Below are 27,615 nucleotides of genomic sequence, written 5' to 3' on the forward strand. Positions count from 1 at the left end.
ATCACTTCTTGCTCTTGAATTCCACTCACTTAGAAGAAAGAAAACGTCACTGAAACTGAGAAAAATGTCTCCTCTAAGGACCTGGGACTTCTAGCATGTCCATGATCCTGCCACTTAGAAACCATACCAGCAACCTCACTGCAATGGTATTGCTAACCTTCTCTTTCTGTTTAAAGAACAGCCACTAGCTGGGGCATCTGGGTGGCTCAGGGAAGGCAGCTCGGTCCAAGTCTTGGTTTCAGCTCATGACCCATGAGATTGAGCCCCGAGCCAGGGCTCCACACAGGGAGTCTGCTTGAAGATTCTCTCCCTCTGACCCTCTCCCCACTTACATGCACATACACGTGCATTTTCTCTCTCAAATAAATAAATAAATCTTAAAAAAAAATTTTTTTTAAGAGCAGCCACTAGCTGGGGCACCTGGGTAGCTCAGTTAAGCATCCAACTCTTGATTGCAGCTTAGGTCATGATCTCAGGGTCATGAAATGGAGGCCCATGTTGGGCTCCACCCTCAGCAAATGTCTGATTCTCTCTCCCTCTGCCCTTTCCCCCCTTCACTCTCTTAAAAAAAATAAACAGCAGCCACTAAGTAATCATCAAGTAGATATAAAGCAAGAGTTTAACTGAAAACAAATTTGCTTCATAAAAAAAAAAAAAAAAGGGAAAAAGAAAAAACAGGGCAGGGATGTGGCCATTGTAGTTATTTCCCAAAACTGTTCTAAAACTGTCCTGTCAATGGATATACCCAGGTTTTCCTGTTCAGATCACAGGCCAGGTCACTGGGAAAAAGAAGTATTTGGTTCAGCATTTTGCATAGGTATTCTCTATAGCCTGCCTGATAGCTTAAGAAATCGAAGTGATAAAGCCTCAACTCCTATTTGAAAGTACTATTGTCACTTTCAGAAACATTCTGAGGATATAAGGCCAGCTATTTACTAGTGCCCCCACTCATTAATAACCTCATTTCACATACCCTGCAAAGGTGGTTGTGGTTATAAGGAGTTTTCCTGAAAGAACAGCAATTTGTGACAAAATGAGTAAAGAACCAAGAATATATAAAAAAAACAAACAGCAAGGATTCCAATTAAACTCAAACAAAGTGCCTACACATATGAGGCAGTGTAGATGAGAAAATAAAATTAGTACAGAGAAGACTTGAATCTGGTCCTGTAGTTGCCAGTATCTTGCTCTTTAAGCAACTTTATTATAACCTTTCTAGATTTCCATTTCCTGACTAAATCACTGCTTTTCAACCTGTTTTTGGCTTCAGAACATTCTATTCTATAGCATTCTTCTGGGGAAGCCCAACATAACAGAATATTAAAGTTAACTTTCAGAGTGAAGCATAATAGGGAAAATGGAAGGAAAAGAGCAAAACCTCCTCATTCCACCACAGTGTACTCCAGCAATGACCTACAAGAGGGTTCCATTATAGCCTAGTTTGAAAAAACACTACACCAGATATTCTAAAGTTCTTTGAGGGTCTTTTTCCTCCCCTTCCTAAACTGCAGGAAGAAGAATGAACTACATTCAATATAGTAAATGCTATGACTTGAGTCTTGTTCAGAATCAGAATTATAGATCACATACCAACCCATCTTAAGCAGATACTGCAGAGTCCAAACCCTTCATCAACCAATAAGAGCTAAAAGCTATAACCAAACTCTGCAGGCTATAACCAAACTCTGCAGTCCTGACAGGGCGGAAGCAATCTATTAATAAAATAAGAGGACAAGTCTTTTCAGCACACTGTCTCCTGGAATGACAGCAGAGACTAAGGCAGTGGTTACAAAAGATGCTAAGTGCTCTCCAAAAATGGGAAGTACTACACTATACAGGGTTTTGCTATCCAAGATAGCATCATATCTGGTCTGGATTTACAGGCCTTAGCAACAGAATTATTTCTAGTCCCTAGGTCCTGAGGCTGAGCCCTCCAGCAGGGCAGAGCAGAAGAGGAACACAGATGATGTTTCTTTTCTTTTTTTTTTTTTTAATTTTATTTATTTATTCATGAGAGACACAGGCAGAGGGAGAAGCAGGCTCCATACAGTGAGCCTGATGCGGGACTGGATCCTGGGTCTCCAGGATAGACCCCGGGCTGAAGGTGGCGCTAAACCACTAGCCACCCAGGCTGCCCAAAGATGTTTCCTAAAGCTATGTAATCTAACCTTCCATGCTGCAATTCAGCTCAAAATCCAACACCGCACAGCTCCACTCAGGACAGTCCCAAGCAAAGCCACACTCTCATCATTAGCATGATGCCTACCTTTCTATGCACTTAGGTTGGGACTGATGCACTGGACATAGGTGGCTTATTTTGGCCACAATAAGGGCTAATCACGACCTCAAGACTGACTTATTGAGTTTCCCTATTCTGATATATGGTATTTAAGTAAAGTTTCATTCACACACATCTAAAAGAAGATTCTTTGGAACTTTCTCCCTCCCATTTTTTTCTTTTGGCATATCAAGACTTCAAAGAATTAAGAGTTTGAGGCACTTCCAACCTTCTCTCTCATTACTTTGCTAAATAAATATGTTGCTAAACATATTTAAATAAGTAAATAAACATGTTTGCTAAATAAATATGTATTACTCATTAGTTAAATGGTTAAGTGCTATGGTAATCTTGTTCCCCCAAAAGAAATAGGACCTTCCATCACCTAGAGAACCAGACACAAGAATCAGTGAAACTAGATTTGAACTGAAAGACACTAACTCAAACACCCTGGTCCATTGTGCAAAGAGCTTCAGAACACTGCAACATTTAGGGAGAATTGGTCCTGGTTCACTGGTATCAACACCTGTAAACAGACACAAAGAGGTAATTGTAGTTATCAAGAGCTGGGGAAATAGAGTTACCAAGTAATTACCATTGTTTCAATCGAGTTACCACATCTTCACCTTGAAACAACTGGTAGCCAGTGTACAATTAACTCTCCTTATTGCAGCACAGACATCAAAACAGTAGCTGTATCGGGGATGCTCGGGGATGCCTGGGTGGCTCAGCGGTTGAGTGTCTGCCTTCAGCTCAGGGGATTATTCCGGGTTCCGGGATCGAGTCCCACATCCGGCTCCTTGCAGAAAGCCTGCTTCTCCCTCTGCCTGTGTCTCGGCCTCTGTGTGTGTGTGTGTGTGTCTTATGAATAAATAAATAAAATCTTAAAAAAAAAAAAGTAGCCATATCAGATTAATTTTAAGTCACTCAATGCAATACAAAACACCACAACTCCAAGAATAAGTGGCATCAACTAGCTTCCAAAGGTGCCCACCTTTCAGAGGAATATGACCAAAAGCCCCTGAAGTTTAAGAAAGAAATTAACTGGCATCCTATATTAAAAGCCAGCTCAGCTCCAAGACTCCAAATTCATTTAGATTTTGTAGATTCTTTCCCCAAACACAATCAGTGGCCAACATAGGAGTCAATGGCTTCTCCCTGTGTTCAAGTGCCCTCCTATCCATCTACCTCCTTTCAGAAATTAGAAAAGAGTCACCAGTCTCCAAACTGGCTGATGAAATTTCAGCCTACAGGATATTTTCATATTTGCGTTATAATAAACCACTGAAATGAAGATGAATAGTAGACAGCTTAATAACCCATTGGCTAAAGTATCTGAAGCCCAGCATTAGCATACAAAGTCCAAAATTCTTTAACCTAGACCAACAAAAGCCCTGTGTGTACACACACACACACACACACACACACACACACACACGTATATTTTACTATCAGTTCTCTGTTCCTTTGAGTTATTCTGCAGTATGGAGAGCGGAGTCTATTGTTTGCCTGTCCCTAGCTGTTCACTTTAGTCACTAGTTTGCTAACTAAAAGACTTTCCATTTGTATTCAAGTCCGAATTAAGTAATTCAGTACCAGGCTCTATTCCACTCCCTTCATTACCCTCAGGACTGCCCAGTGAGCTCTATTCAAGTTAATTTTCACAATCCATCTACCAATGCTACTAAAATACCAGAACTTAAAACAGGTGACAGGTCCTTAATTTCTGATTTGTTTTTCCTCAAACACTAAAAGGTTTTTATTTAGCATTTCTAATACCAACTTTACTACAAATAGCCTAAGCAACATTTAAGTCCCTCAACCACATGGCTCAAAGGGCCAATTCACTCAAAGAACACACTAGTCACTGTTGTGGGGTTCAAAAGAAGAAAAGAGAGTATTCTTTCTGTTTCGGGCCACTGTGACATGGCAGTAGAGGGCCAAATCAAGGAGGAGTCCTGATTGGGCTTCTCAAGTGGACAATCTGGTCAAGGTGAGGCTGAGAAGTAGCTGACTACTAGAGATGAATGGCCCTAACAGAAGCCAAAGTAGGTTACATCCCCTGGTTACGTGCCAGCCCAAAGATGCCGACACAGTGGGACTGCGCCCACAATGGTCATTTATCTACTGTAATCCACTGAATGAACTTTTAGCACCAACCTACACCTCAGCTGAGTGTTATTAGTCACCAGGCAGACCAGACAAGAGTGGAAATATTGCAACACAAAACCTGTCTCCCTACAAAAGTAACTTCAAACTTAGATCCCAATGGACATCTTTGGAGAACAACAGGGGCGTATTATTATCACCTGCCCAAACTTCAACCCTAAATTCATACACAGCTGGAAGCAAAGGAGGATTCATGCATTAGAACATATGCAGGGTACTTGTTATGCAATTTTAAATAGCAGCATACAGGACAGAAAACAGTAAGGAAAAAAAAGTGCACTCTCAGTTGAACATTCTGTTTAATTCTGAACACAGTTTGACGTTTATCTGCCAGAAAAGACCCAGGTGACCACAGCCATCTCGCCTCCTCTCCCACACTCAGCAGGGTGACTTTTTTTTTTTATTGCAATAATCAACAGTACCTGCAAAACAGTAAGTCATAATGCTCCAAGAAAGGAAACAGAACTGATCAAAAAGGAGCACCACTTTCTATTTCCTTTTTCTTGCTCTTATTTTGCCTACCTATTCTGAGCCCAGCCTCCACCTCTCTGACCTAAACTTTTCATTTCCTTTTTGTTCACGAGGCTCTGGCTGTTACTCCCCTTTCCCATTCTCCCTCACCTCTCTACCCTCCCCCTCCTCCACCTCACCCCTTTCTTCCCAAGCCCTAGAACTTGCCAGAGTCATTCCTGCCAGTTTCTGCACTAGCTAGTCCCAGGAACCTGGAAGGCTCCTCCCATATATCTGCATGTCCGGCTTCTTTTTATTCAAAGCTCAACTTAAGGGTCACCTCCTTAAAAAGGTCTTCTTTGACTGCATCCCGATTAGACATGTTTTGTCATATCCCTGTACTTCAGCACTTAGCAAAGTCTGATTCGCTTATTTATTCTGCCCCACACACTACAGTATAAGCGCCATAAGAGTTCAGACCTTATGCCTGCATTCACCTTTGTCAACCACAGCCCAAAATACTGGCTAGCTCTTACTAGCTAATCAATAATGCTTGTTGAATGAATGAATTTTTTACTTTATATTCAATGGTTCCAAATCAATTAAGGTGAGAATAGTACTCATTCTTTTCTTTTGTTACAGTTCTGTGAAACATCTAAACATGATGTTGTTACTTGTATAATCAAAGCATTAAACATCGTTTTATCAGGCCTGAAAGCCCTGATGAGTAGGATGGGATCCGTTATAATTCTTCTAGCAATACGCATCATAAATTCAGTTATAGAGGCCCAGGAGTTATGGACACTTTCTAACCAAAGGACCTCTAAAATGTAGGCACTATTTCTTAAAGCTCTTCAGAAAACACAGTTCCGCATTCAACAGAGGACTACCAAAGAAAATATCAACATCAAAATAGGAACCATTACATTTCACTCTGAAATTCCTACAACAAGCTAAAAGAGGACTACTTGGTGACTTTTTTTTTTTTTGAAACCCACAGAACATCAATAGAGATCTTCTTTCCAGTCATTCTCTGCTTTCTTCAAATAATTTTTGTTATTGGTTTGTACTTTTTTTTTTAAACAAATCACATTTTCTCATTTAAGTCCGTCTATACACAAAGAATCAGCTAAATAAATGAGAGCATAAGACAGAAATCAGCACAAGCCAAAAGTGTCACTGAAGACTTGTGTGAATAGAGAAAAAGATAAAAGAGCGATTGTCCAATTGCAGAAACAAAAAAGTAATATGGGGTTTTCTGTTCTCTGAAGTGCATCATGAAGTGTGGGTGGAGAGAAACACAGAAATCCAGAATTAGCCTAACATCAAATCATTTTGGAAAGAGTTGACAACATGTAAATTCCTCACACACAAAGTATTTAGAACAAGAGACTTTGATTCCTGGGCTATGATGCCATTTAGGAATCCTTGCAAGGGCTTTGGAATCCCAGTATTCATAGGAGAAAATGCTCATCTTAATTTGGAGCTACCAGGCATTGAGAGGTACTCCCAATGTGACATAGCCTGTAACTGAAGTATTACAAAGCTTGCAGGAAGATCTGGGAGAGGCTGAACACCAAATTCAAAAGAGGTAACCAAGGTACCAAGTGCCATAAAGGAAAAGAAAAAAAAAAAACACCAGGATTACCACGTAGCCACAGAGAACTGAGGTGGAAACGAGGGGTGTATATGAGGAAAGATAAGGGGGAAAGGGGAATGGAAAAAAATAAAAAACAATACATTGTCACCCCGTCCCACTTCCTACACAGGATACAGGCAAAGCTTCCAGCCCCATTACCTCAGGCACAGATGGTTATCGTTTATAGCAAAGGTGCACAGAAAGGCCTTCAGGTCTGAGCCCCTTAATTCCAGGGCTGTTAATGATTAAAGGGAAGGATGGGGGTGGGGAGGAAAATGAGGGAGGAGGCAGCCGGAGATTCACCCACCACCTCCCGCTTGGACTCCTACCTCACAGAGCTTACCCGGGCCATAGGACCAGAGTCGACACCCTCTCCAGGGCTGTTCCAGCCCCCAGATCCCCAGGCCTGGGTTGAGGGGTGCTGGCGGTGGCGAGGCAGGGACAGTAGGCAAGTTTTCTTGAGCCCTGCAGCTGACACGCCACAGGCTCCCCTCACAGCCTCTTCTTCCAAAAGGACCAGTCCAGACAAGGCGCTGATTTCCACTCCTCCCCTTCCACCCCCTTTTCTCGAAGGTACCCAACCCCCGCCCCTTCATCTCTCAATGCTCCCCGCTTTTCCTTAACCCCCCCCCAAAACTCACAGCTGCTCCAGAGGTTCCTCCAGTCAAACCCTTTCTGGAAACGACGGCGGCCCGGCGGGTCCAAACCACCTACCATCCCCGCTCGCGTTTCCAGGATCCCTACCCGCGCCGCCGCCGCCTCTTCTTCCACCACTGCCGCCGCCTCCTCTTCATCTGCGGCCCACCGGCGGCGGCCGCCCCCAAGCCCCGCCCCCTCCATCGCCTCCTGCATCATCACTTCCGGTAACCCCGCAGGCCGCCCGCTCCGGGAGGGAGAGAATAGAAGAGGGGCGGGGAGGAACGGGTGGAAGATTGCGTCACGACGTACGCACGGACGTACGAAGCCGTCGCCAAGTAAGGGCAAAGAACTAGCGACGCGGAGGGAGGGCTGGGAGGAGTTGGACTGGATCATTTTTTGGCTAGAGTGGGGGTGGGGGAGGATAGCGAAAAGGGGTAAAGAGAAACTAGGGAGACGATGAAGTTGGCTATACTGTTGGGTATACGGCGGAGGGTGGGCTAGAGTATGAAGTTTCAGGGAGACTTGAGACTATCCCTGACCTGGAACTAATGGTTCCACGGAGGGCCCCCCCCCGGTGGTTTAGTCCGGCCTGGCCTACCGGACCTGCCCGACCAGCGTCGGCCGCGGCTCAGCAAGGCTCCCGGCGCCGCCTCCTCCTAGCCCGCGGTAGGCTGCGGCGCTTCTGTGGGTGGGGGAAGGCAGGCCTGACGCAGAGTGAGTGTAGGGGATGGAGACGCTGACTCCTGGCGCGGGAGACTGGGGGAAGGGGTTGACTCCCCAGGGGCAGGGATGGGCTGGGGGCGGGGGTGCGACGTTGCTAGGAGACGCGCTTGTGTGACCCCAGCCTCGCGAGGGCGGCTCTCTGTCCTCGCCACCGGCCTCGGGACCCCGCCGGGGGAAGCGGCCCGAGGGCCAGGAAGCGGAGGCCTGTTTGGCGAACAGCTGAGATGCCGGTTTGGGGCCCAACAGAGACTTTTCCTGAATCCTTTGGATCCCCGAATGTAAATGTGAGATCAGTAGGGGCAATTCCGGGGGCGAGAGGCGTCAAGCTGGGGAAGGTTGACCCAAACGAGGTCCCGTAGAGGCCACGGAGGCTTCCTAGGACGGTAGTGAGAACCTGCTTCTTAAACGGCTTCGGTCCGCGAACGAGAACGAGACGGAGGCCTTGCTCCGTGACTGTTTATTGGAGTCCGGGAGAAAGTTAAAATGTCAGTCAGTAAGGAAGATATCAGCAAGTACGACATGCCCCCCTAAGACCATAATACGGGGTGTGAAGCGGTAGGAGGTGGGAGGAAGGCCACTCCAGGTGGGGTGAGGCTTTTCAGATAAGGCCAGAGTTCCACGGAGATGCGTGAAAGGAGAGAAGCTAGGGAGTGGACTTTTCTAGATGGAGAAGAGAGCCAACAGGAAGGGTCCTGAGGAGGGAAACGGCGGGAAAGCCAGGTGGCTGGAACTGAAAGAACACGGGCTGGAGTGGTCTGTGATGGAGAAGTGGGAGGGCCTGATCATGCACAGCTAAATGCCCAAGGTTAAGGTTTGGCTGTTGTGTTACCTGAGGGTTTTGAGAAGGGGAGTGACCTGATTTACATTAAAAAAAAAAAAAATCACTCGGCTGCTGGCTAGAGTAGGGTAGAAAGTTGTCAGACCTGTTAGGAGGCTGCTGCCCCAGGCCCAGGGAGAGATGGGTAGTGGCAGTGGAAATGCAGATTATTAAATTCGGAATGCATTTTGGAAATAGAGCTTGCAAGACTTGCTGCTGGATTGGGTAGTGAAGTGTACGGGAGGAGGAGGGACCAAGGATGACTCCTAAGGGGAAAACAATTGAAAGGAGACCCTTGACACAGATAAGGCCTCAGAGATAAAAGAAGGCTCCCTTAATATCCCGCAATAATGAGACTCTCATAATCAGTGAGACTCATCCACCCACTATCCAGCTTCTATTCATCCTCTAAGCCCTGGCTCAAATCTCTTCCTTCCCTTCCAACCCCAGCTGTCAGTGCTTTTGGACTTGTGCGCAGGTGATTTGTGTCCATTACAGCAAGGCTGACTTTGCTTGTTAATTGTTCATATGTCTGACTCCCCACGGGCTATTTCTTCTTTGCGTCCTTCTGGCTCCTGGTACAGAGCTTTGCCCATAGGGCCCACTGTGTAGTTATGGCTAGGTAGGAACACTATTCATAAGATAGCAGCCATGGACTTCTACAACTCTAACAAAGGGGCTTTTGTCCCACTGCTGCTGCCAACTGTCAGCCACAATCTAGATATGGTTAATCTCGTAAAATCTAGAAAGGATATCAGAAGTATGAGAAGGCCTGGGTTTCAATCTTGGATCTGTTTCTGACCAGCAGTGGCCTTGGATAAGGTCTTTTTCTTTGAGCTGGAGGGGTTGGGCTAAATTAGAGATTGCAAACTGGCAAGACAGATACTGCATGCAAACATATCGTTCATCCCACAAAGTGATTTAAATTTAAATTCTTTTAAAAATTTACTTGCCAACGTTTAAAAATTGGACATCAAAATCCAGATCTTCAGCTTCATTTGAAAAATGAGACAATCTGGCCACACTAGCCTGAGGTTCCTCCCCCGCAACAGTCAGCTAGCGCCAGTAAGCTTCTCCCCATGTGCCCCTCCTTTTCAACTATCTGCCTGACCTGAACATTATCAAACTGAACATTTGATTTGCAGTTCTTGGTGTAGCCCTGTGCTGTTCTCCAGGAGCCATTAGCCACATGTAGCTATTTATTTGGTTTTTACATGTAGCTATTTAAATAAAATTTTGAGTGCTAGTTCCTCAGTTGCAGTAACCATATTTCATGTGCCCACATGTGGCCAGTGGCTAGCTACCCTGTTGGGCAGCACAGTTACAGAATATTTCCGTCATTGAAATACATTCTGTTGGTCAGTGCCGGACTGGAGGAGTGTGAACGTATTCTGGGTGCCAGTCGTTGCTCCTACTCTCAAGGAATTTTGTCTAGTAAGGAGCTCTGTTGCATCTGCAGATGAGAAAAGTTGCTCGGTTTGTAGTTACTTGATAATTAGAGGGTACTTAGAAACTGTCTTGAGAGCAGAGCCCCCTACTTAAGGTGAGGTTATTCATCAGAGGGTTGGATCAAGGGTCAGATGCTAGAAAGCTCCAGCTATGTCTAATGTTCTAACAAGTCCTTTGTCAGTTTCCTAATCCATTTCCCTAGGAAATTATAACAAAGGAGGGATTGAAATGTTAATTTAAACCTAATGTTTTTTGTTCTTGGACTTCCCCAGTTCCTATGATGGGGTGAAATCCTGAGTAATTATGAATGAATGACTGGGGTTGATTTTTAGCATTGACCTAGTTTTCATCTATTTCCAGCAGACACGTACACACACACACACACACACACACACATACACATGCACATCTAACACCTCCCCCTACTTCTGGTAACTGGTTCTCACCACCTCTAACTGACCCTTACTTTGTCTTTGTCTCTTAAAATCTGCAGATTAGGAAACAGATACTTCCATTTCTTTTTGAGGGGCCAAAACTTGGTTTCCATTTAGAATATCCATCTCTGAGGGGAAAAAAGCTGTATCTCTCTTGGTTACAAAAGCCTGATTGGAGTTCCCCTTACAAGTATAATGTTGTGTGTGCTCCTATGGTGGTATATTTAGAATGAACATACTTGCCTCCTATGATCTTGTTTGGGATAATTTAGAAGTTTTTCAGATATCAGTATTTTTGGTTTTTCCCTGCATTCTGGAGATTTCCCATACTACAGGACCAAACCTAATTTCCATTTCTTTAAGTAAAATGAAAACACCATCTACCTTCTCCTCCCTGCCTCCTATCTCTGACACCCATATTGTCACTTTCTGTGTAAAAAGATGCTATTTCAGAGAATAGCTGTGCTATGATTAAGTACACCACACAAGCATATCCTGAGATTTGCAAAACAATATGGCTTTACACTTCCCTTTTTGGAATCTAGTAACCAAACACTGCACCCAGGACAGGAAACAAGTCCATTGGGTATGTTCATGTGTCTGTGACTATCTCGATCCGTCTGTCTATTAATGAAAAGGAGAGAGGATAGACAGCAAAGATGTGTGGGGGCACAGCTTATCTTGAAGGTTATTCGATTTGGGTAAGGATGATACTGTATAGGATATGGGTGTATACCAGAACGTAGGAAATATAACAGATGCAGGAGGAAAACATGCCAAAGGATAAGCAAGGAGTAAGAGATAAAGGAAGAAAAATAGGAAGGGAAGTCTGGGCATGCTTTTGGTGTTGGCACCTGCATTATATTTCCAGTAAGAAGTATGTGCTGTGGTCTGAAGATAAGCGGTACCTCCGACAGGGTTATTTACTCATACTGAAGAACAATAGTCCTTTACTGTACAGGGATTATTAATGATCAGAGGGAAACAGCTTTAGGAAAATCCATTACTATCACAAAGCAATAAATTCGCCAACAGGCAGCCTGCTTCTTTTTCCTCCTCTGCCGACAAAACTTGGTATAGATAAAAGAGGCCTCACTGTTTCTTCTTTATTTCCTCCTATTCAGGTAATATTTGCCTTCTTTAGCTCCCAAAATAAGTGATTTACATGGATTATCTCATAAATAATCTTTACCACAACTCTTTGAAGAAGGTTCTATTGTTACCCCACTTCACTTTTTAAGAAACTGAGGCTCAAGAAGACTTGATCAATGTAGTGAAGTCAGAATTCAAACCCAGGTTTGGCCATTCCAGAACCTATCTGCTTATTAGTTACATTGTATCTTCTGTTCCTTACATGTGTAGGAAAACTGAACGCCTAAAACCAAGACAGTCATTCTCTACCCTGGCTTTCTGGGGCAAGAAAAACTTTGCTTTAGCATTATGAGAGCATATCAGTTCCCTAGAGGTTTTCCAAGTGACAGAAACTTTAAACTACGATTTTGTAGGTTGGTTTGACCCCTGATCATTTGGGTGCAATGGATCTATTCCCCAGAAGAATTTTTTTCCCAAGAAAAAAATCTATCAGAACCACATTTTTCTATATGTTTGGTTCTAAGCTTCATGGAAACAGTAAATCATTTCAGTCCAGTGCATCAACCCTTATCGACTTTCAAAGAACTTAAGGGTAAGGGTTACATTATAACTGTGTGTCTAATACTGCCTTAGATGGAACCGATAAGGCCTCCTCCCCAAATAACAAAGTCTTAAATTCCTTATTCTGAGGGATCCCTGGGTGGCGCAGCGGTTTGGCGCCTGTCTTTGGCTCAGGGCACGATCCTGGAGACCCGGGATCGAATCCCACGTCAGGCTCCCGGTGCATGGAGCCTGCTTCTCCCTCTGCTTGTGTCTCTGCCTCTCTCTCTCTCTGTGTGTGACTATCATAAATAAATAAATAAATAAATAAATAAATAAATAAATAAATAAATAAATAAATAAATAAAAATATAAATAAAAAATAAGTAAATTCCTTATTCTGACATCCACAGCACCACTCTTGAAAACATCATTGTGAGTGTTAATTAGTATTTTTAAATATTTTAGGGTCTTCAGTTAGGACGCTGGTCCAAATACCACCACATATGAGAATGGGCATTACTGGTGACCATTCTGTGTGTATAAACTTATTCTTATAACATATATTTCAAATTCCAACTTTGTACCAGGCCTAAGAATGTGAGGAATGAGGCACAGTCCCAACCTTCTTTATCCCTCCCCAAAATACACACAGTGAAGGAAGAAAGGTAAACCAAATAGAAATTTACAACAGAACAGGATGAACATGATATAAGTGTGCTGGACATGCCTGGGGTACACACAGCAGGGACATAGCTGAACCCATTTCATCATGAAAAAAGCACCTTGCTAAAAGCAGTGGAAGTACAAGGATGAGAATTAGCAGCTAGGCAAAGAAAGAATATTTCAGTTGTTTGAATTTGGACCTTCATTTGACAAAAAGAAGGGATGTCCGATCTATGGAGATGGGATGTCAGGAGAGGGGCAGGCCAGCATGGGTGCCCAATGAACACATAAGACAGTGATTTCATTGGGTGAGTTTCACAGTCACCACCACCCCCACCCACCCAATCATAAAGTACTTGGGAGAGAAATATTACATTCATTATGAGGAGAAAAAATTCTATTCAGGGGTGATACCGAAGGAATGGAAAGAGTCTTTCCTTCAACCTGGGGCTTGAAAGTCAGTTAATTCCCATTTCCTTTTCTGTCCCTTGTTCATACGGCAACACTTTTTCTTAAGTAGAAGGCAAAGCCTCATGAGAGTCCAACACTGGGAATTTTTACATTCCTGAGACCAGAGTCATACTTCTATAAATTTCATCTGGAGAAGGAATTTTCATCTCTGCTCTTAAACTCCTCAGCGTTCATGCTGTGATGGCCTTTCCAAAGGTGGGGGAAAGGGTGAAGTGGATAAATCCCCTAGTACTAGCATATCTTCCCACAGGCCTCCTGTAAAACTAAATCTGGTCATGCCACGTGCCTACATGTGCTGTGTAGAGTGGGTTCTTGGAGCCTACCTGGACCTTTCACTATTTCCACTCACCATAGAGTAGAAGGGTGAGTGGGTGGTGTGTTGTGTTTTGTTTTACATTGATTACTTCCCCATTACTCCAAAATAAAAATGGGAAAGCTCTTGGTCAGGGAAATAATCATCCAGTTTTATTGGCTCTTAATCCCAACTCTCCTGTCAATTAAATCTCATTAGGCAAGATTTTTTTCACCATCTGCAAGATACAAATCCAGCACATTTTAAGAGATGTAAATTAGACCATGGTACTCCCAACTTGCTTAAAATCTGCCGGTGTCTTCCTTTTGTTTTTAGACTACAAGCTCCTTTCCAGGGCCTGCCCTCCCTGCCTGTGCTGGATTCTGCTCACCTGCAGCCTCACCTCCCCCACAGGCTCTCCATGTATTAACACTGATGGTGTTTACCACCTCTTAGCCTTTGTTGGTTCTCACTCTCTTCCTGAACCACTTTTCCCCTAACCATTCGCTTTAACAGTCTCCTTCATGTCATTCAGGACTCAGATGTCACTACCCAAAATAAAGTAACCCTGTCTGTTCATTTGTATCATATTACTGTTTCATTCCTATGGAGCCCATATCACCATCAGAAATTGTCTTTCTCTTGTATATCATCTGCTCTGCCACTAGAATGTAAGCTTTAAGAGGACAGGGATGGTAGATGCTTGTTTATCAAGGTTGTGTATCCTTAGAATCTCATGTGCCTGGTCCCAGTGGTTAGTGATGAATGGATGCTTGGGAAGGACCGGGAAGGCCTGTAATGAGTCCTGGTGCCTCTTCTGTGATGTCAGTTCCCTTTGGAGTATCAGAACAGAGCTGCCATAGGGAACCAAAGAGCAGCGCAATCCCGCCAAGTGCACAGCCTCTTTTAAAGGTGCCGATGTGCAACATAATTATTAAGGAAGTGCAGTTGCAGGGGAGGAAGAAGGGCAGATAGTATACAGAAACCTTATTAAAAGGTTATTCATATCAAGGTGCAAAAAAAAAATGATCTTTTGCTCTTGTAGGATGGGAATAGAATTATTTAGTTCCATTGCCACAACTGGCTAAGCTTTTTAAAGCAATTAACAGACATTTAACCACAGTCACTGAGATTGAGCATTCTGTTTAATGATTAAAAGTTTGGGCTGGACGGGCATGACCCTAGAGACCCCGGATGGAGACCCGCATTGGGCTCCCTGCATGGAGCCTGCTCCTCCCTCTGACTGTGTCTCTGCCTCTGTGTGTGTGTGTGTCTCTCTCATGAATGAATAAATAAAATCTTTAAAAAAAAAAAAAAGTTTGGGCTGGACTCCAGACGGTCTGGGTTTGAATCCTGGCCTCACCTTTTTTTTTTGTTGTTGTTGTTTGTTTTTTGCTTTTTTAAGTAAAGCCTACAACCAGTGTGAGGCTGGAACTCACAACCCTGAGATCAAGAGTCTCTGTAGACTGAGCCACCCAGCAGCCCTCAGGCCCACCTCTTAATAGCTAATGTGACCCTGGACTAGTTACTTACCTCTCTGCATCAGGTTCCTTCTTCATAAAGGGGATAATGGTAGTTATCTACCTTAAAGAATTGTAATGATTTGGGGAGTTGATATTCGTAAAGCATCTAGCTAGCAAAGCCTCTGGCACAGAGTAAATACCAAGCAAAATGTAGTATTATAATTATTCTAATGAGCAAAAGAGTCCAAGCCCTCTAGGAATTCAGAGACTGTGAAGAAAAAGACACAATGAAACTGCAAGATAGCAATGGCTAGCTGTGATAGTAGCAGAGAAAAAAGTGCCCCAGAAAAGCCTGCAAACAAATAGGTGTCTACTAGTTTCATTGGGGTGGCTAGCAGAAAATAGGCATTGTACATGGAATGGCTCAGCCAGACACTAAACACCAAGGCAGGACAGCAGGGTGCCTTAGAGCAGTAGCTTTGAAACTTCTGTTTTTCAGACTCTGCATCTCAATTTATACTACTATTTACCCATATTTTAAACCAGCTTTAAAGGAAGCTCCATATTGCGCTATCAAAATCACTTTAAATTATGGGTTTGATGGGCTATTATAATACATTTAAAAAATCACAATGGGAAAATATTTGTACATCAAAAAAATCACCTTCCCAACCATCCTTTGGGACACTTGCTGTAGGGGAAACTTCTGACTGTGACCAGAGGCCAAAACACTCTAGCAGCAACATTTGTCAGCCTTTGCTTGCTTAGTGGCACAGGCTGCACTTGGCAGATGCTTGGTAGTGAATTTTTTCTTGGTACTGTGTTTATATGGTATATGATTTTAAGAAAAGACCAATGTCCAGTCACATTTCCCTCCAGGGACACTTCATATCTCTTCTTCCTCATTCTGGGGTTTCGCAGTTAAGGAAGTAAAATTAAACAGTTTGATGAAATGTCAATCTCAGAATAAAAAACTTGGGGCACCTGGGTGGCTCAGTGGTTGAACATCTGCCTTCGGCTCAGGTCGTGATCCCAGAATCCTGGGATTAAGTCCCACATTGGGCTCCCCGCAGGGAACCTGCTTCTCCCTCTGCCTGTGTCTCTGCCCCTCTCTCTGTGTCTCTCATGAATAAATAAATCTTTAAAAAAAAAAAGTTACAAAACTTTAAGAATTATTTAAGAATTGACTTTGTGGGGTGCCTGGGTGACTCAATTAGTTAAATGTCTGAATTGGTCTCAAGTCATGATCTCAGGATCTTGGAATCAAGCCCCACATCAGGCTCCCCACTCAGCCAGGATTCTGCTTGTCTCTCTCCCCCTGCCCCCCCCCAACCGCTTGTTCTCTATCTCTCTCAAATAAATAAATGGGATCTTTAAATAAAGGAATCGACCATGCAGCCAGTTGAGGCTGGTTCAATTGTGGTCCTCTAGGGGTGTCTGGGTGGCTCAGTCAGTGGAGCATGTGACTCTTGATCTAGGGGTTTTGAGTTCAAGCCCCATGTTGGGTGTAGAAATTACTTAAAAATAAAATCTTTTTAAAAAGTTGTGGTCCTCTAGACAATTTGATATTCCTCATGTTGCCTGTGGGAAAATCCCAGCAGAAAATTGCATTGGATCAACCCCTGAGACTAGTGAAGAAAAGGGCTGCCTCGGCCTTGCACCAGTAGTGAGAGATCATTGATAGTTTCAAAAGAATAAATGTTGGTTTCAAGCCATTAAATCTATTGGAAGGAAAACTCTTAGGGAAAAGGCACTTTTTCTAAACAGGTTGCTTCCTAGGAACAAAGACAAACATAAACCAAACGGAAAAAATTTGAGCTTGAAATTTGAGCTTGAAAAAAAATTTTTATATGGTTAATTTTGTTTCTAGAATTCCAAGCTTTCTGCATCCTAAGATATTTTCATTTATTAAACAAACACTTATTGAATACAAGTTACGCACCTGGCTATGTGCTGAGACTTCAGCAGTAAAGAAGATGGACATGGTTACTGTCCCCCCATAAACCTGAGAATCAATTGGGGGAAGACAGAACTAATAAACCATTATTACTTGAGTGACTAGTACTACAAAGAAGAAATTCAAGGATCCATGGAAAGGTTCAACAGACACCTGACCCAATAATGCGTGGTGAGGGGAGGATATTCTGAAACATCCATATTTTCACTGGGATGAGTAGGGGTTGGTCAGCTAAAAGGGAGGCGGTCAAGAACAGCATGGATATGTACCCCTAAAGTAAAAACATTCCCTCAAAGAACTCAAATCCAGTAAGAAAACAGCAAAAGAGGCATTTTCTTGTCTGTTCTCTGAAGACTTGGAAGCAAGTGTTACTAAGCTAGACTTGCTATTAGTACACAATGGGAAGTACAGCTTCAGACCCTTTTCTCTAGAAATTTTGGGACTTAAGCTTTCTGGGTCACCTAGGGAGACATCACTTATCTCCGTTACAGGATTAGTTTTCAAAGCACTTAAAACATCAATTAATGTGTTTTGAAAATGGTCCTATTAAAATAGTACCAATTGTTAGTACTGCTCCTTACCTTGAGTACTCTAATTGCAGGGCTGTGTATCTGATTATAGCATATGATCTTACAGTTTAAAGCTGTGGCTCCTTCTAGTAGTAGAAAGAAACCAGTGAAAGTCAGGCTTTGGAGAAGGTTGCTGCTGTTTTAATATGCCAGACCTTCATTTTCCTCAAGTGTCATATAGTCAGGGAAGTTTCATCTGTTAATGACAGGGAAGTGAAGCAATCATTAATAGAAGTTACAGACTCCCTGCCCCGCACAGGAACTGACTCATGTATTTTTCACATGAAACCATGGAGTTTTAGGGAGAACCAGAAACTCAGAAACCTGTTTCCTTACCAGGAAAAGTCATCATCATCTCATGGGTTTTTATTACGACTAGCCACAAAGCGTATGTTCTTTCTTGGTTTTTACGGATTTCTTCTTAAGCATTTTTTCTGGGAGGCCTCACGGACGTCAGAATTGGTGTTGATTATAACTTTCATTTTTAACTTTTGAATTGGGTGAAGTAGTGCTTTCATACTTTTTAGCCAATGGTTAAGCCTTGGTTCATTCTGCATTGCTCAAGAAAGATCACCAGGGTCAGGAAGGGCAATCTTTTTTTTTTTTTTTTTTTTTTTTTTAACTTTTATTTATTTATGATAGTCACAGAGAGAGAGAGAGAGGCAGAGACATAGGCAGAGGGAGAAGCAGGCTCCATGCACTGGGAGCCCGATGTGGGATTCGATCCCGGGTCTCCAGGATCGCGCCCTGGGCCAAAGGCAGGCGCCAAACCGCTGCGCCACCCAGGGAACCCCAGGAAGGGCAATCTTATGAAGAAATCCTCTGTAAGGTAAATTCCTTGCAGGTACTTAGAATTTCTAGAGAAGTAAAACTCTTTCCAGCTCTCACCTGCATTATTTAGCTGCCCAAGTTCTCATAAGCTCAGGACCATCCATCCTACAAGCATATGATCTCTACATGTTACCCCTCCCCCTTGGGTTAGAAATGGGTCCTGTTCCATAGGGCAGTGAGCATCCTACTTCCCCATCCTGATGAGCCTGTTTGAGGAAAACCACTCATAATGAGGTGTCCCAGTGCCTGGCCCTGCTACTCGCTTACCAAATCTGTCCCTGTCTTCCCAGGCTACCCTTTGTTAAAGAGTGTATTTATTCTCTAAAATCTGACTAATCAGAATCATGTCGTAGTTCAACTCTATCTTCCCTGAATTTCTTTTAGATGTAGAAGTAAATAGTGAACACATAGGCTAAAGTTTTTGCATAAGCAAAATGACAACAACAAAAACACCTAATGTCCAACATTAGGACATTAGCAGAATAGACAAGTATATTCGGATATCTTCATACAGTGGGCTAAATTACAATATTGAGAATATATGAGCTAGAGCTATATATAACAACATAAATGTACATGTGCAAAAAAGCAAGTTGCAGAAGAACATAATACCTTTTATATAGAGTCAACCCTTGAACAACATGGGTTTGAACCGTGCAGGTCCAAACCGTACAGAGATTATGTGAGATAAATACAGAACACTGTAAGTGTATTTTCCTCATGATTTACTTAATGATATTTTCTTTTCTCTAGCTTATTTCATTGTAAGAATATAGCATATAATATATATATATGTGTGTGTGTGTGTTCACTGCTTATGTTATCAAGTAGACTTCGTCTCAACAGTAAGCTAGTAGTAAAGTTTTTGAGGGAGTCAAAAATTAATCACAGATTTTTGTGTAGTGGTCAGTGTTCCTAAGCCCCATGTTGTTCAAGGGTCTATATAAGATTTGTAAACTTGCAAATAAATAAATAAATAAATAAATAAATAAGATTTGTAAACGTGCTAAGCAATACTATGTAATGTTATGTGTAAAGCTATGTGTGAGAAGCTAAATAACAAGTTCTGAATGGTGGTTCATTCTAGGAGAGAGGAAGGGGAATTTGACTGGAAGGGGTATATACATATGTAATGTATTCCTTAAGCTTCATTGTGAATATATGGCTGTTAATATTCTCTATATCTGTTTGTATACCTAAATATTTCATAATACAAATAAAGCTGACTAATTTTTTTTTCCAGGAATTTAATCTTTAAAAATACAATTAGCAGGGCGCCCAGGTGGCTTAGTTGGTTAAGTGTCTGCCTTCAGCTCAGGTCATTGTCCGGGGCTCCTGGGATCGAGCTGCTTCTCTCTGCTTGTGCGTTCTCTCTCATAAATAAATTTAAAAACTTAAAAAGAAAATTGCAGTTAACTTTAGGGAATATACTTAGGTCAGGACTCATTTAGCTAAGTCCTCTGAAATTAAAATTCATTTTTCAGAGTAAAAACCCAAAGAGGCCACAAGCTCTTCAGTCATCAGAAAGATTTTCAGTTGTCCTTACTGTGTGGTTCTTAGGTGGACAAGGAAGCAGACCAACAATTTTGAGAAATCTTTTCAACAAAGTTATGATGAACCAAAAGAGAAGGTGCAACCTGGCAGCCTCTGGGTGGAATGGAGCCTGCAGGCCCATTTTGTTTGGCCTTCATGGTACTCACACTTTCAAAAAGAACGAATTAATGTCTTTTTTGAGATTTCACATTTGAGAAATCTGGATTGCTACCTATTATTAAAGTATCTGGAAATCTGGCATTCCTAGGCCCTCATTTGTTTTTTTTTTTAAAGATTTTATTTATTCATTATTTTAGAGAGTTGTGGGGAGGGGCAGAGGGATAAGAGAGAAAGAATCCCAAGCAGACTCTGCACTGAGCACAGAGCCCAACATGGGGATTGATCCCATGACCCTAAGATCATGACCCAAGCCAGAATCAAGAGTTGGACGCCCAACTGACTGAGCCACCCAGGAGCTGCCCTAGGCCCTCATTTCTATGTGGCAGCAGCTGCCTGGAGCTAAGTAGCAACTATCCTTTTTCAGGGGGTTACATCCTTTCCATCTGGCTATTGTCCCCACCCAACCAGGCTTCCTCATTTTATCTGCAAGCCCCAAGGGTGCTTAAATTTACAACCCCTGCATTAAATTCAAGTTACTGAACCAGAATATTTAGTTATTCAAAATGTGCCTTTTCCAGGCATTCTGATGAGTATTGTAGTTTTACAAAAATACACACTAAATGCATCTTCCTATGTTAGTCTGGTAAAGAATTTACGGCTTTTATGTATAGCACAATCGAATTTTGGTTTACTGTGTTTGTAAACATGGCCGTCATGGCAAACATTAACTCTCAACCATGGGATGATATGCAAAGACAGCTGAGAGATAGCTGATATTCCTACAGCACCATTCTGGCAATGCTACTAAACAGATCTGTTGAGAAAGAGCAATTATTTCTAGACTAATTAAAGAGCCTGATTAAAAAAATATACATCTGCCTAGCTGCCTACTGTCAAAATTTGAATTTTCATGCAAATTTTCCCTCTTCTATTTTGGTGGGTCTGAGGATGACAACAGCAACACGACAAGAAGTTCTTGGCCTCTACCGCAGAATTTTCAGGCTTGTGAGGAAATGGCAGGCAGCATCAGGGCAGATGGAAGACACCATTAAAGAAAAACAGTACATATTAAATGAAGCCAGAACACTGTTCCAGAAAAACAAAAACGTAAGTAAACCCTAACTGGAGATTGTAAGGAGGAGGGCAGTTTCTTATGACGTTTGTTCTTTTTCTTCCGAAAATTGAGAGGACTGAGCAGTATAGGTCACAGTGGTAGAGTGTGGGGCAGAAAGGGCCCAGAGGCACAGCGCACTAGCTTGCTCAACCACCGGGAAGCAGAGCCCAGTCTGGGTTTCTCTCTTCATTTGTTTCAGGTCTCAAATGGCTCTGTGCCCTTGGAGGACACCATGAGCCAGGTGACACAAGTCAGGCCACTGAGGGCTTTCAGGGTTCTTCACACACTTGTGCCTGTCACCAGCTCTTCCAGCAGGAGGTGTGCAGTTAAACTTTTTTTTTCTTTCTTCCAATTCATAAACTATTCAAGGCCTCCAAGTATAAACTCATTCAGAGGAAAGAGAATTAGGATTAAGACACAGGGCTCGGGATCCCTGGGTGGCGCAGCGGTTTGGCGCCTGCCTTTGGCCCAGGGTGCGATCCTGGAGACCCGGGATCGAATCCCACGTCGGGCTCCCGGTGCATGGAGCCTGCTTCTCCCTCTGCCTATGTCTCTGCCTCTCTCTCTCTCTCTGTGTGACTATCATAAATAAATAAAGAAAAAAAATATTTAAAAAAAAAAAAAAAAAAAAAGACACAGGGCTCCCTTCATAACTTCTCTTTGAACTCAAGCCTCTTTGGCTAGAAGAGTGATTTGCCCTTTGGGAGCACAGAATTGGGTAAGATAGTGCCTCTACTAGCTAGTTTAACGGAACTGCACACCCAGACACCAGGGAGTCAAGGACCATTTGTAAGAGGCTTGATTTGACCCATCTCAATAAACTATAAAGCATCAGCTATTAGCTTCTTATGAAGACTGCCTGGCACTAAGCACGGAAAGAGACTCTTAGTTTCTGACTTTTCTTGCCTTCTTATTGATCTCACAAAATCAATGCTGTTACTGTTCCCCTCATGAAATCTCCTGACAGTCTACTCTCTTTTCCCTCTCTGACCCCTGTTTCTGTGTCCCTTTTGGCTGTGTCTTCTCCACACACCCTTCTGCCCACTGTAAGGAGCCTCTGAAAGTCAGCCTTCTGTGCTGAGGCCCATGCATCCACTTTAGGATTCCTGCCCCCCATATCTGAATACCCAGCCTCAGGCTCTCATCTGCCACCTGAAAAAGCTCACAACAGGCATGATGTATATTTGTGTACATACATTTTCTTAATGTACATGGAATACTTAAGGGACTGAGCCATCCAGGTGCCCCTATTTTATGTATTTTTATGAGCTTATTGGTACATTTAATGAACTTACTAATATATTTATAAATCAATATGAGTACATAAATGGGAGCTGTGGGCTCAGAAATTTTTTATTGAGAATAGATAATCTGGGCACCTGGGTGGCTCAGTGGTTGGGCATCTGCCTTTGGCTTAGGGCATGATCCCAAGGTCCTGGGATTGAGTCCCACATTGGGCTCCCCACAGGGAGCCTGCTTCTCCCTCGCCTGTGTCTTTGCCTCTATCTGTGTCCTCTCATGAATAAATAAATAAAATCTTTAAAAAAAAAAAAAAAAGTAGATCATCAAAAAGTTGGGAGACCACTAACCTATGCCTTCCCCTAAGTAGTTGGTCACCTTCTTTCTTATTTCATTTATGTTGGTGTGGTCTCCCCAACCAGATTATCAGTTCCTTGAGCACACAGACAATGTCTTATACTTTCTTGTATACCCCATAGGACCTACCTTGTGGTTGTCACTGAATTCATGAGCATTTAAAAATTCTTTGGCTTAACTTACCTTCTCCAGGAAGTCTTCCTCAACTTCTCTGCCTTCACTCAACCTGTGGCAGAAACCTTTTCTGAATTCCTGTGTAGCCATCTACAGTAGTCATTGCCCTGTTAATTACATGCCTCCATGCTTTTTCTAGAGCTTTATGCATCAGAGTTTTTCTGCCTGGATAGTTGAAGGACAGGGACCATGGGCCTCACCGTGTCTAGCCCGGTGCTGGGGGTATCATAGCAGGATGTACCCAGTAAATCTTTTCAGGCTCATTTATGTGAGGACTTCTCAAAACTCTTTGGGTTTTCAGTTATGGCAGTAATCAAGCTTTCCTTTGCCTCTGCTTGAACTGGCCCAGTGTGGTATGAGCCATAGGGAAGCGTATGTGCCAGTGATGCTACATGAGTGAGATTATTTTGTTATGCCTGGGGAGGAGGTATATGAGTCTTTAATTTTAAAATGTGTACTTGTTTTGCCATGTATTAGAAAGATAATAAAATATCAGATGATTTTACAAATACTATGCTTAGGATAAAGCATAATATTTAAAGAAAAAGTTTAATATGAGTATAAATGGTGTGTGGATCTAGCAGAATCATGAAAGCAGCCTCTAAATGACTGAGTTTGGAGAACTGTAACCCAGACTTATTCAGATGGACAGCTGGAGTCCTAGGGCCCCTCAGCCCCCTTAACCATACATATCTTTATCAGGGGCTCCTTTCTCCCCAGTCCCTTATGCAGATAGAAGTTGTTTCTTGGAACTTCACTTGCTTGTAAGAGCTTAATAATAATCCAAAAGTATCTCATGAATTGCTCTGAATCCTAATGGCAAATGGGAACATGGAAATCTATTCCTGATGTGGACATCAGAGCAACAGATTCTGAGAAGCCCAGAGGTCAGAAAGCTGAGCCTCTGCCCCAAGGGACCCAGCTCTAGTTCTGTGCATTGCAGTTCCTAGAACCCTTCTCTGCTCCAAAAGGTACCATAGGACAGGCACGCCCTTGGAATTTCCAAGCCTCACTGGCCCAGACGTCACTGTGGGTGTCATCTGGGACTGGTGCAATCCCAAGTCTGCTTTGAGGCCCACTTGCAAACTCAGCAGAGCCATGTGTCAACTCATTTTCCATCCTTGGAAAGAAAGGGTTTCTGTGCTTCTGCCTGGCATTCTGTTTTTTGGAACGAACTTGTGATTTCTTTACTTGAAACTGGACTACCATAATTTTACTAGTTGGGAATTTAAAAAGCTGTTTCTTCCCCTTACAAGGAAGTTTACAGTTCAAAAGAAGAGGTGGATCATTCTCTGATATCTTACTTAGGGAGCTTCTAGACAGCATTTGCTAAAACAATTCAGTTAAAGTTTGGTCAACATGTGGAGGACGTGAAGAAGCATTCTCATTCAGTGTTGGTGGGAATATAAATTGGTACAATCTCTTAGAGAGTAGTTTGAATCTAGAGGGAATATCTGTAAGAATTCAAAATGCATGAACATATACCCTTTGACCCTGCATTTTCCAGAAATTTATCTTTTAGATATATTTGCATGTAAGCCAAAAACAATTTTAGAGGGATCCATAATAAAATTGTTTATAATAGCAAAAGACTGGAAATAACCTAAATGTCCATCAGAAAAAGATTGATTAAATTATAACATGGCTTTATGTTGGAGTTTTGTGCATCTATTAAAAAGAATGGGCAGCTCTCTGTAAATCTAGAAGGAGCTTCAAGTTGTTAGGGGGAAAAGCAAGGGTCAAAACAAAGTGAGCTATAATTTGTTTAAGGAAAAAAACCAAAATATATATATTTAGGCTTATATCTACATAGAATATCCCTGGAAGGACAAGAAAGAAATTGCTAACAACTATTGTCTTTGAGAAGGGGAACTGTGACAGAGATTAAAGGAAGACTTCGTTTTTAAATCTTTTTGTATTATTTGAAAAATGTTTTACTATGTGTTCATATTACCCTATTAAATAATTTTTTAAAAGTTTAAAATCCACAGTAAATTTTATGTTAAATTGCTTTTGATTTTTCAAATAATCAACATTTCATTTACTGGCTGGTGAGCTGAGAAAATTGAAGATGTACACCTCTAAATAAGGAGCATTAGAAAGATGCTAAGAATCTTACCCATTTTCCTCTTTTAATAGCTCACAGACACAGACCTGATTAAACAGTGTATAGATGAATGCACAGCCAGGATTGAAATTGGACTACATTACCAGATTCCTTATCCAAGGCCAGTAAGTGTGACTCCAGTTAATTTGTGGTAGGTACTTATCCTCACCAACCCAGTTATTTCCAAGAACGCATACCAAGAGAGCTAGCGTTTGCCGAGAAGCCTAGAGCTTCTGTAGCAGGCGTGTTGGAAGTAAGCTATCTTTGCATGCCCCCAATCCATCACAACAAACTAAAATGCCAATTGATGCCTGATTTCTCATACTCTTACAACTCTCCCACATGTAGAAGGGAATGCTAGCTTATATTTATATAACTTTCTCTTTTTGACTTTCATCTTTTTTATGGAAATAATTTTATTTTCCTTATAATGAAGGACAGATTTGTTGTTAATAGCATTAAAGGGAAGTGCATGAGGTTGAAAGTGAAAATGGTCCAAAATTTTCACCCTGTGGAAGTTAGCACTGTACCAGCTAGGTTAGGCCATATGAAATTATGTGTCCTACTCTTGACCTAGAAAAACAACAATTTTATACTGTACCGGCTCAACCTAATTTGGGCAATATATCCTTTGTCTTTGTTTCTATATTTGTGTACATACATTTTCTTAATGTACATGGAATACTGGGCATACTGTTTGCTGCTTGCTTAGTTTACTTCATCTGTTCTGGTCATTTCTGCTTCCCATCTTTTTAAATGGTTGCTGCTGTATCCTGTTACAAGAGTGTGCCATAATTTACCCAGCAGCCATTTAGTAGACATTTAGATTGGTCCCAGTTTCTTACTATAGCTTTGTATACACAAACTTTTTTTCTTTTCTTCTTTGGAGTTTCATCTCATCATGTGATCTGTAGTCATTTTTCCCTCCATGGAGGCAGTATGAAAGAGCACAAGCTCTAGAATCAGATCTGGGTTCAAATCCTCGTTCTACCACTTGAAGTACATAGTAGCTTGAGGTATTTAACTTGTGAGCCTCCATTTCTCATCTATAGACATTATCTAATTCCTTATAAGATTATTGTAAGGATTAATGTGTATGAGGACTTAAAGGATTAATGAATCAGTGTAGACTTAGTGCTTAGCAGAGAGCACGGTACCTAGTAAAATCTCAATGAGTATAAGCTGCTGTAATGATTATCATTCTTAATATTATCATTATTCTTGTTCTCATTATTCAGATTCATCTGCCTCCAATGGGCCTTACCCCACTACGAGGCCGGGGACTTCGAAGCCAGGAAAAACTGAGGAAATTTTCCAAACCAGTATATCTCAAGTCTCATGATGAGATTTCCTAACCCAGAAGAAAATTTGTTTCTCAGAATGATGAGCCAACTAGGTCTTGAATGTAAACCAGATGACAAAACCCTTCTGCTTGATTAGGGGCAAAAATTTAAGTATCTTCTTAAAAACCTCAAAAATATTGGTATTCACCCCATGATCTGTGCTCACACATCTTTTCAGTTCATCAGAATCTTGTTGCCTACATGGATGACACTAACCCTAGAGCTTACACCCTCACTGAAGCATCATTTGGAAACAAGACTAAGACCTGTAAAAGGAAGACAAGGATGACAAAGCTTTTTCATGGAAATGCCATTTGCCAAACATGCCAGCTGATATGAAGAAATTAGCCAGTTGCTGGAAGTTCTCATAGCAACTATAAAACTATATACCACCTTCAGAATATTTTTAGGCTTTTTCCCCAGAGTTTTTGCTTAAAACACAAAGGCTTGCTTGAAAGTGGGTTTCTTTGTGTATGTTCTATTATCTTTTGACCTTCCCAATTCCCAGATAAACTTCTCATTGGAGTGCCTCATTGCAGATGCCTGGGTGGCTCTGTTGGTTAAGCATCTGATGATTTCAGCTCAGGTTCTGATTCCAAGGTCTTGGGAGCCCTGTGTTGGGTTCCTCTCTCAGCAGGAACCTGCTTGTGGATTCTCTCTCTCTCCCTCTTTCCCCTCCCCCTGCTTGTGCTTTCTCTAAGATAAATATATCTTTTTTTTCTTAAGTGCATCATTGGATTGAGTGTATTGTTTCATGGAAATTTTACTTGAGACCCATCCCTTCCCCCAACATACACAAAAGTAGTTGTGTTAAGTAAATGCACATATGTTTACTTTATCTTAAGGCCTGTCTTAAGGATGCACATAGGATCTGAAAGGCTCACTTGAAACCCATACTGCTGCATTCATTATAAGTATTTTATCTTAACATTAGAAAGTACAAGGGCCAACCCAGCTTTCAAATTATGTCTAAACAGAAATGGTACAAAGAGAAATCAAAATATAAAAGATTTATACCCCTGCATGTGTGGAGTCCCATGGCAAGTCATGTGTACCTCATTATTATTCCTTTTGACCTCCAAAGAGAATGAGCATCACCAATAAAGACAAACCTATATCAATTTTGGTCTTTCTCTATTCTTTTCCAAA

General features: G+C 42.0%; 2 protein-coding genes across 23 annotated transcripts in view; one reads left to right on the forward strand and one right to left on the reverse strand.

The window, feature by feature from the left end:
- The window catches only part of DCUN1D3 (defective in cullin neddylation 1 domain containing 3), a 37,040-nt gene extending 29,059 nt beyond the window's left edge, over positions 1-7,981 (reverse strand). For 2 of the 12 annotated variants that reach the window (XM_072836081.1, XM_072836077.1), the window contains exon 1: positions 7,779-7,981. The gene's annotated coding sequence lies outside the window, so the exon portion shown is untranslated. Of the gene's footprint in view, positions 1-2,719; positions 2,800-6,879; positions 7,052-7,177; positions 7,382-7,714 lie in introns of those variants that run through there. The other 10 variants (XM_072836078.1, XM_072836075.1, XM_072836073.1 and 7 more) reach the window with 8 other exon arrangements.
- Positions 7,415-27,615, forward strand: part of LYRM1 (LYR motif containing 1) — a 32,030-nt gene continuing 11,829 nt past the window's right edge. The window contains exons 1-4 of one of the 11 annotated variants that reach the window (XM_072836095.1): positions 7,415-7,510; positions 21,080-21,239; positions 25,156-25,248; positions 26,362-27,587. In XM_072836095.1, coding sequence (XP_072692196.1) covers positions 21,081-21,239; positions 25,156-25,248; positions 26,362-26,478 — 369 coding nt within the window. In that variant the 5' untranslated portion in view covers positions 7,415-7,510; position 21,080 and the 3' untranslated portion in view covers positions 26,479-27,587. Of the gene's footprint in view, positions 7,511-7,582; positions 7,890-8,018; positions 8,183-8,227; positions 8,411-20,039; positions 20,172-21,079; positions 21,240-25,155; positions 25,275-26,361; positions 27,588-27,615 lie in introns of those variants that run through there. The other 10 variants (XM_072836093.1, XM_072836089.1, XM_072836085.1 and 7 more) reach the window with 10 other exon arrangements.

The sequence above is a fragment of the Canis lupus genome, chromosome 8, assembly GCF_048164855.1.
Source record: "Canis lupus baileyi chromosome 8, mCanLup2.hap1, whole genome shotgun sequence".
Classification (NCBI taxonomy): Eukaryota; Metazoa; Chordata; class Mammalia; order Carnivora; family Canidae; genus Canis; species Canis lupus.